Consider the following 10,309-nt stretch of genomic DNA (forward strand, 5'->3'; position numbering starts at 1 on the left):
CAAAATAGAGATAGTAAAAAATAGGGAAAAGGATTCCTTCAGTTAAGTGAGCAGAGCACAAGAGCTAGAGACTCACACCTGCCACACCTTAACTAAAACAAGGCTCAAGCTTCTAAAAAAGAGCCCCGTGATGTGTGGGTCTCAGCCAAATTGATCTCCCAAGCACCTTTATGTCAAATGAGGACGTATTTAAAAGGATGCTGGGAATTTTGCTCAGCTGCAGCAAATTTTCCACCTCCACACTCTCAAGGAGGTACATGATGAAGAGCAACTAAAGAAGGTGCTCAAGTTTCTTCCCAGAAGAATGCTAGCTCTTTGAAAGCAGACAATATTTTTCATTTTGTCTTTATATCTCTGATTCCTTGCATATAGTAGAAATTTAATGTTTGCTACATTGAACTACCCCTAAATAGAAAGAACTATTAACATACCTCAAATTATTTACATTTCCCCCAAATATATAAGGCAGAACCCAACTTTCAGTCTCACCTGTTTTAGTAAGTTGCACGAGAGAGTGAAGATATCAAATAATGATGAATCTCGGAAAGATGAGGCTATTTTTCTATGTTTGGTCAGAGGATGGGTGGTGTCTGCCTGTGCAAAAAAGTGAATGAACCCGATGCAAATTTAGAATCCATTATCAAAAAACAAACAGGTAAAAAACTTTAAGTATTTAAGAAAATATTAACTCCCTCCTCACATGTTTTCAAACATGTGAGTTTGAAAACAGTACTTTGAATTATAGTCTATATTTTAAAACTTATATGACCTTTTATCATGAGGAACAAATAAGGGAAAACAGTGGAAGCTTCAAGTAATCAAAAAGGAAATTGCTTTAGATTTTATGAAGAAACACAAGAAGAGCTGATTTGAAGAAATGACATGGAAGAAAAATTTTTTTCATTTAACTTAGATAATATTACTAAATTAACAGCTAATAATTCCTATTAGGTATAGCTGAATATAAAAAAATAGACATTGTAGCTACATTTATATTTCAATGGATCAACTCCCAAGTGCTAAATTTATTATTTAACTTGGAAATATATCAGTTCCAGTTCAAGTCCCAGTTCATTTTGATATGTTCCTCATCTGAACACGCCTAACACTAATTGCTGTAGTAAACTACATTGTATTTATATATACAAAATACTTTAATAATTCAAGAATTTGTGATTAAGTCAGTGTAAGAACTCCTCCTGCCCCCAGACTTTGCCTGAAATCCTTCTAAAGATTAACAAATAGTCCTGGAATTACTGAAACCAACAATTTTATCAGTCTTGGCCAACCCAGTGACAATATTTTCTGACTCAGGTAGGCTAGTCCTTAGATAGGAGAAATAGAATCTGTCATCATGCCCTACTCAAAACCCAACTTGACAGAAGAACATGAAAGAATTTATGTTCCACTAAGCATAGCCTTTTAGCCTGGGATCCATCCTTTCTATGCCATAATGAGGCATTAAAGTAAGACTTTTCCTTTAGTGGTCTATATCATATATGACTTTATTAAATACTGTTATGTTTCTCTCATTGATTTCCCCAATTAACTTTACTTTAGGCCAGGACTGTTCCTTCTGCTTCTTTTGAATATGCAAGAGCACTAAGAGACAAGCATGTAGATTACGCTACTACTGTACATCTTCAATAACCCATTGCTTTCCTAGAAATTGCTCTGGAATTTCAGAGTACTCCCATTAGCTATGTCCCAAAGAAACCTGTTTTGTTTTGGCCCCACTAAGAGGGTCACATAGCAATTATTTTTAGGAAAAGGAAAACAAGTCATGAAACTCCTTAACAATTTGTTCTAAGTGGGGGAGTTGATGTAGAATAAAAAATCACCTGAAAATGTATATAGATAACAGAAAAGCTCTTTACATATTATCTCATTTGATGTTGAAAACACTTAAATGTTTCAAACAATATATTGCTGGATTACACAAAATATATAATTTACTATTTTTAAATGTGAGGTGGAACTCCATTATGCACCATATGTTTAAATATGAAGCATGAGTTGTGTGTGACTTCATGATTTCTGAAGGTAAGGCAATAAAATTTGTGGAAACACTTTAAATGGCTCACAGAACTTCAAATTCAAAGGGGACTCAAGAGATTTCACCTTTATACAGAGAAGTTAAGCTATTTAACCCCAAGGTCACACTGCCAACTCTGGAGTCAATATGTTAAAATTTAAGTGGAGAATCCAGGAAAATTTGTATGCTAGCTCAGATAACTCATGCTCACCTTCTACTAATCATAATAGGAACCGCATGCAACAAAACATGATACAGACTTTAGTAGACCGTAAACTGAAAAACTTAAATCACTAACTTAAGTTAGATTTTCTCAGAACCAGGGTTAATAAAAATGTCTGCAAAAGTATAAGCAATAGCATGATTAATATAATTAATCTGTTGACAATCTAAAGGAGGCATACAACTAATATTAATTAACAATGGCCTATTTATCTAACTAGAAAAATTAGAATTCATTTTCCATTAGCAAATTCTGGCTAGGTCCCAAGGTAAAGGGCAGAAAAAACATTTCCTTTAAAATAATTTGTGACATCAATTAACATAGCCATTTTCCCCTAGTGTTTTTACAATTATTTGGTACATAACAGATTATTTTATGTATTCTTAAAATGTTGTGGGCAATAACTTTAATAATGAATAATGGGTATAGGAATAGAGGAAGCACCCAAAGGATGCTAGCAAGGATTTGGTGACTCATATTGTCAGACCGAATTGCTTTCATTGGCAAGATGCTGCTAACAAAGAACAGCTTGCTTTAGCATCATGGCTCTTATCTTTAACAATGAACATTAATATCAATAAGGAAACCAGAAAAGCAGAGTCCAGTATTTGGAAAAAGAGAGAGGAATGTGGTGATGGGAGAAAGGTTGTGCATGTAGAGAAAAAGCCAACCAATTAATTCTGTTCCAGAAATGACATTAATCACTTACCGCAAAAGCACACAACTGCCAAAAAGATCATCCCACACACAGCAGAAAACACCAATACTAAAGAAAAAAATAGAACACTTACTTCAATGAGGAAGGCTGTAGCACTTACTTGATTAATTTCATTGGTTAGCTGAGATAGAATGGTCACTCCGATGATGCAGTGTTCAACACTATCCTGGTGGGAAATAGAAGGCAACAAAGGTTGGCTTTGTGCTTATTGTTGTTACTTTGTATTTGGGACAGAGGGTCTGCATGGGAACTTCAAGTGCTAAAGCTACTACAAGAAATGATCTAGATAGGTGATTAGTAATGTTCCTGAGAAAGCTACTGATGATACCTCAGCACAGTAAAATAATTTGATTTATAGAGAATGAGGGAGAAGTGCCAAAGTATCAAAAAACAATCTCACCTGTAAAAACCTTGTGACATCTGTGATTACATTTCTGAAGACATATTCATCCTTCTGACAGTCAAACCAACCCAGCTTTGTAATTCGAGCATATAACTGAATAAGTGCTTGGGTCACAAAAGTAGCCAGCTTTGGCCGAGTGGCAAGGTAGTTGAGCACATAGTTCCCTACAAGACAAAAACAATAAGTGTGATTGTAGACATCAGCAAATAGTGATCATTTTTTAGAATGACTAGATGTTCACAGAATTATGAATTTGAATGTTAATTCTAAAATCTCTCATTCTTATTTTATTTTTTAAATAGTATCTAGATATCAGAAGAGAGGCTCTCCAGATTTATGAAATCTTATGCATATACAGTTTTATACTATTTGCAGGAAAACATAATAGTAGGCATTCCTAGGCAGTTAAAAGAAAATGTCCTCGAAGAAAGTATAAAACCTTTACCAATATATTCCTTATTTATTAATGCCTATAAAGACTGAATTAAAGGAGAAAATCTCAGATAAAGAAGAGGAAGCATTTACAAAATTCATTTCACAAATACACATCTCTATTTGTTCTTACCATTTATAAAGGTCTTCATAATCTAATGTGAAGCAATTTTCAGAACATTACCAAGCAAAGATGTGAATTTAGCTACTGCTCAGTTGTACTACTAAAATACATTTCTTTGCTTTATCATGGAAAATTCTGTACTTACGAATGTCTATCCGTTGTTCCAACGGCAAAGGGTTGTTTGTACGTGATACAAGCTTTGTAAGGCATGTAGCTGCCAGTAACTGGGAATATGATGACTGTGAAAGCAAATCAAGAAAGTCTTGAGTTTCAAAATGAAAGTTCACCTGGTAAATCAGGAGAAGACTTTTTTTTATTTATTCTATTTATTTATTGTTCAATTCTGCTTTTAAAGTAATAAATTTTGATACATTTTAATCTTAGAAAATTCATATAGCATATAATTCTAAGGATAAACAAATACACTAAGGACATGCACATATAGCTTCAATCTGGAAATATAAGTAAGTTCAAACAATTGGTGTGAACACTTAAAACTACAAATGCTCCACTATAATAAGGAACCCAAAGCAGATATCTGCTAAAAATAATGATGTGGCAGATTATATCACCAAGCAAGGTTATTATAAAGGAAAGGACACATTAGAAAGTATAAAGAGCTATCTGAACTGCTGGGAGCAGTAGATGTCACTCAAACTACTTAAAACTAAGAATGTCTGAGGACCTTTATCACAAAATATTCTTAATAGGTATATTGTAAGAATAAAAAAATTAGAAATTCTGATGTATATATCCTCTCAAAATGACACCTTTCCAACAACATCATTATTGCTCAATTATGGTTCTTGGAATTGTATATGCTAACCAATGGCAAGTTAGCTTTAAAGGATAATTCATAAAATTACTTTATGAAAAGTAAAAATCATTGCAGAGTTCAAATTAGAAAAACTATACTTCTGAGTATAGAGTTTTGACTTTTAAAAATATCCTTACTTTCTATTTTAGAATCAATACTAAATATTATTTCCAAGGCAGAAAAGCAGTAAGGGCTAGGCATTTGGGGTTAAGTGACTTGCCCAGGCACACAGATAGGAAATGTGTGAGATCAAATTTGAATTAAGGACATCCAGTCCCAAGGGTCTAGTTCTCTATCCACTGAGCCACCTAGCTGTCAACAACCACTCTTACAGAAAAGCAAGCATTTCACCTAATTACAATTTCACTTTAAAGAAGTGAAGAATTGTGAGAATTCTTCCATGTGATTATGACATGATGTTATTAAGGCAGGTTATAGGCTCAGTCATTTTTACTAAAAAAAGAAAAATTAATTTAATTAATTATGGATAATTGAGTAAAAATAGGAGCATTTTTAGATCAACAGATTACCCATTAATGTTAACTTTTCTAGGGGCAAATAGGTGGCTCAGTGGATAGAGTCAGGCCTAAAGATGGGAGATCCTGGGTTCAAATCGGATCACATCACTTATCTTCAACTAACTAGCCTTTACCAGTCTTCTGCCTTAGAACTAATACTTGTAATTCTAAGATAGAAGGTAATGGCTTTTTTAATTTAAAAAAAGTTAACATTATATAATATTATTTTAAAATACAAAAGAAATACTTTTCTATATAACTTTGGAAACTAATTGAACTTATACCCATGACACAAAATATGGTTTATAGTCAGACCAAATATGATCAGTGTGTGATCTGGAAAAGGATCATAGAAATCAGTGCTAGGGAATAAGATGCAAGAAACTGAAGGCCTGATGGGCATAGGTGCTATTTTCAACTTTATTATTGTGACTTCAGAAGAGAAAGGAAAACGTGGAATTGACTGAGACTTTGTTGAAGGAGATTCATATTTTGGGACTTGACATATATATATGAATGATGGGCTTTTGGCCAGGGATGGAACACTTCTAACAAGGGCTGATGAACTTTATTTCTTTAGAAATTTGATCTATCTTTGAACTTTGGGCTTTGAACTGAAAATTGTGGGCAAAGAAGGTGCTGAGAGGGTGGTCATAAATCCACTAAGCCAGACACCATCAAGAACACAGTGTGACAAAAGGAAAAGAAGAGTGGAGAGGCCTAGTAACTTATAAAATGAACCAGAGCTCTTAATGTAAGTTAGATTTAACTTCAGAGGTTCAATAGTTTGTTGAAATATTTAATTGGAACCACAGTTTATCTTGTGACCAAGAAATTTTAAGCATCATTTGCAGACACCTTAAAGCTGTTTGAACATATATTAAAATGACATATCAAAAAATTATTTTGCAGACCAATGCAGATTCTTTTCTTTGACTTGTAACCCTCAGCTATATTTCTTAGGCATTATATTCCTTAGTCTAAGGTTACTTATAAATTAATCTTTGTTAAAGAAATCCATTGGAGTTAAATCCAGAATATAAAAAGAGAAATTGGAAATCAAGGGGAAGATAAGAGAAAAGCATTTTATATAGTATGTGCTAGGCACTAGGCTAAGCACTTTACAAATAATACTGTATTTGATTTTCATAACAACCCCAGGAGCCATGTGCTACTATTAATCTAATTTTACAGGAGAGGAAAACTAAGGTAAACAAAGATTAAGTGACTTGCTCAAAGTCGACACTGCTACTAAGAATTTGAACTTGGGTCCTTCTGACTTTATTCACAGCATTTTATCCATTGTACTACTTAGCTGCCTCTTTCGGCATCACAGGCAAATGTATAAGTCTTCTGTACTTCAGGTTTTTTTGGTATGTAAAACTGAGTAACAAATGTGAGATTTTTTTTTAAGCAAGTACTTTGACTAACAAGAAGGTTATTTAATTATAATGTATGTGGAAAGCAGCTACTGCTTATTATACCATTTCTACTTAAATGTAAGCTTTATTAGTAAAGTAATTTAAATATGAAAACTGAAGAAGAGTTCCAGAAAACCAGTTTAAGATGACAAAGATAAAAAAAAAAATTTTAAAAACAATTTTCCTCATGGCAGTAATGTTTGGCCACTATTATCTATTCACTGTAAAGCTTTTTCATGGAAAAGAGGGATCTAAATGTATTTTTAAATCATAGTTATAGCAACTTATTATAAGTTAGACATACTTTTTTTCAGCTAAGAGGAACATGATGGGAAGAATGCCTGAGGGGAAAAAAAACCACCAAATCAAAGCAAAAAACCAGTGCAGGTGCCCAAACTGTCACCCCAAACTCTTGATTCCATCTCTTCCCCTAAGTTAAAGTAGCCCTAGGTGCTTTTCCCTAGCTTACTACTACTTTTCAAAAATTATCAAATCATACATACACTCCCTCTTTCCAGGAGGAGCTGGCACTTGCTCAGGCAATCAGGACTGTTGGTGAATTCAACCAAGGCTTTCTCTGCCTGGAGTCGGGTTGTTGTGTCGGTAGTTTCATAGAGCTGCTTGCACAGGTTCTCTAGTTGGGCTAGGCTCTAGAAGAGATCAATCACAAAGGGAAAAACACTGAAAATAGGATTATTTCTCAACTTTTGAGTAGTATTTAAAAGAACTTCTTCATCCATATGTAATTAATGAGAAGTATTTGTAGTCTCTTTAAAAAAGGGGGGGAATCAAAAGATAAAAACATTGGGTATCCCATGGACATTTCCACTGAAATAATCTTCAAACTGCATTTTTGGTGATACACTTTTTCAAATAGGTCAATTTATATATTCAGAAGGGTCTAAGTCACACTTATTTCTAAATTCTACAGGATATGGTACCATTTCTGAAGATTTTGTTCCAATCTATTTCAGTTTAAAAAATTTTATGTATATATAAAACAGGATCAATTTTTATTTTGAATAAGTTCTAGAAAATCCAAACTATTACTACAATGTCATTTAAATAAAAAACCAGAATTTACTTCTACCAACAATCTCACTACCAACAATTTAATCACTGTTAAATCAAATGCAATGCTGGTATGTAATTTTGCATATAAATTATTTACTTATATAGACCATATTGAATTCTGAATTACACTACTCCCCTCCTTTCATGTGACCTTTTAATATATAAACACACATTAATATTAAAAAGTCTAGTTCACTTCATTAAAAAAAATCCTAGAACATCTGATTGTGGTTCCAATTTCACTTTTACTGCTGGCTCTGATGCAAAATGTTACATTGGACAGCTCATTTTAACTTTGCTCCATCTGTCTCCAAGTTGAAATATGAGGCAGTAAATTTCAATGGTTAAAACTTAAAACAATCTTTTCTTAGCAATAAGAGGAAGTAGTGAAGAGAGACAGCTTTAGAGTGGTTAGATCTAGGTTAATTCTTTCCACAAACACGTATAGACTATGGGACTATGGGAATGTGTTCCTCTCAGCATCTTAACAAATTGCTTAAGCGTATAAGCTACAGATTAGTTTTTTAAATCTCAGGTTGAGACCAAGAAAAAGAGAAGCTTCAAAGTTTACCCACCTTTTCCCTCAAGTACCTCATGTCTCAAACTGAACAGTCTTTCTTCTCCTGAGTCAGTTACACATTTAAATGACACTGGCAATTTAAACCCAGTGGCAGCATATGTTTACTTGGAGATAAGAACAGGGAAACTCCTCCAAACAAACCCTTCTCTCCAAATCTTGAACTAATTCCAGAAAAGCAGAGATGATGCAAATGTAGGACTCAAGACCTAAAAGTTATCTAAATCTAACCTTATAATTTATGAAGATTCCTTCCTTCTTTTAAGGTAAAAGATTTCATGGACCTCACGATCATTACTATGTTTTTAATATTGACCAAGAAAATACAGAGCTAAAAGTTTACTACAAATATGGCAATAGTTTTAAAATTATTTTTTATTGCATTAATCACAAGCATTCATATATTTGAAAAAATAGGTTACCTTTTATTCAAACTATAGAAGTTATGCTTATTATACTGTCATACATACTTTGTTGGAAATAACTATCAAAATGACAATGCTTAGTACATGGACCATTCACAAGAACTCCCCTGCCCACAATTGGAAAACAATGCCCTATTCCTTTAAAAAATTATTTTCATGGGCAGCTGGGTAGCTCAGTGGAGTGAGAGTCAGGCCTAGAGACAGGAGGTCCTAGGTTCAAACCCGGCCTCAGCCACTTCCCAGCTGTGTGACCCTGGGCAAGTCACTTGACCCCCATTGCCCACCCTTACCAATCTTCCACCTATGAGACAATACACCGAAATTCAAGGGTTAAAAAAAAAAACTTAAAAAAAAATTATTTTCATGATAGGGATAAAATATCTTTTCTTAAAAATTAATGTCTCAAAAAGATTGGAAATAAAATAGATGCTAATCAAGCAGGGAAATCATTAAACATATAACAAAACTATTAAAATGATGAATACAAGTAAGGAATGGCATGGGAAAACTTACATGATTTAATATAGTGTAAGCAAGCAAAACCATGATATCCATATAACTGAAGGGAACAAACAAATTGAATGCTATGAAATTATCACTAAATTTAGTTCTGGGGAAGGTACCTAATTCCTTTAGAGATAGATGTGTGTATGTGTAAAAGGGAGAGATAGAAGGGGGGGGCGGGGGAGGACGGAGACATTCCAGACTCGGAACTGGATCAGGCATAGCTCAAATATGTTGGCTAGTGTATCCTTTCCACCTTCCTTAATCTTTATAAAAAAGGATGGCTTATCAAGTAGTCGAGGGTATATATAGAAATGAATTAAGAAAGAAAAACAAATAGTAACAAAAGTAAAAATTTTAAAGGAATGGTTTGAATTTAAAGTAGGAATCTGACTATTTTTAGCAGGAATGAATTTTGCTTTCTGAATAGTATGGGGTTCTTACTACCAGAAAGTACTATTCACATGCCAAAAAATGAGCAAACCAACCTGTTTAAACTGTCTAGTGAAGTTATAAATACAGTTACGCAGTCAGTGTAAGGTTTTCATTACCACCTCACTTCATTATCATGTGCCTTTAACAATCAAAGCTTTTCTACTAAGCAGTAAACCCTGCAGGCCATGAAAACTACTTCCTATTTTACTCCACCTGTTTAATGAAGCTCAAATATCAACCTGAAGGAAATGAACAAGGTAGATATTACAGCATATAAGAATTAACTGTTTCACTTGGGAGATGCGCACACTTTGGGATTTTCATTAGACTTATTTAATTTGTTCCTCTGACTTTCCAGGAGCCCTATTATCTTTTTCAATTCAAAGCAAGGAAAAGTGGAGGACAACAATAATCTGTCATCAAGCACATGGTCTAAAAGCAAAACTTTTCCTATACAGTCTCAAATGCATTTTTTATGTTGCCTCAAATAAGAGATTAAATAAATCTCCACTACAAAATATTATTTCAGATATGAAAATTTTTAGCTTCACATGATGATTTACAATAATTAAAACATTTCCACAGAAGCTTATCCTAACTAAA

The 10,309-nt window shown here is 33.5% G+C and overlaps 1 protein-coding gene across 1 annotated transcript in view; it reads right to left on the reverse strand.

Annotated features, from left to right (window-relative positions):
• The window catches only part of XPO7 (exportin 7), a 40,170-nt gene extending 31,809 nt beyond the window's left edge, over positions 1 to 8,361 (reverse strand). Inside the window, exons 1-6 of the mRNA XM_044663519.1 lie at positions 8,341 to 8,361; positions 7,195 to 7,341; positions 4,081 to 4,174; positions 3,377 to 3,543; positions 3,077 to 3,142; positions 490 to 594 (exon numbers count right to left, since the gene is read on the reverse strand). Of these exons, the coding sequence (XP_044519454.1) occupies positions 490 to 594; positions 3,077 to 3,142; positions 3,377 to 3,543; positions 4,081 to 4,174; positions 7,195 to 7,341; positions 8,341 to 8,361 (600 nt within the window). The remainder of the gene's footprint in view (positions 1 to 489; positions 595 to 3,076; positions 3,143 to 3,376; positions 3,544 to 4,080; positions 4,175 to 7,194; positions 7,342 to 8,340) is intronic.
• Between the last annotated feature and the right edge of the window lie 1,948 nt (positions 8,362 to 10,309).

The sequence above is a fragment of the Gracilinanus agilis genome, chromosome 2, assembly GCF_016433145.1.
Source record: "Gracilinanus agilis isolate LMUSP501 chromosome 2, AgileGrace, whole genome shotgun sequence".
Taxonomy (NCBI): domain Eukaryota; kingdom Metazoa; phylum Chordata; class Mammalia; order Didelphimorphia; family Didelphidae; genus Gracilinanus; species Gracilinanus agilis.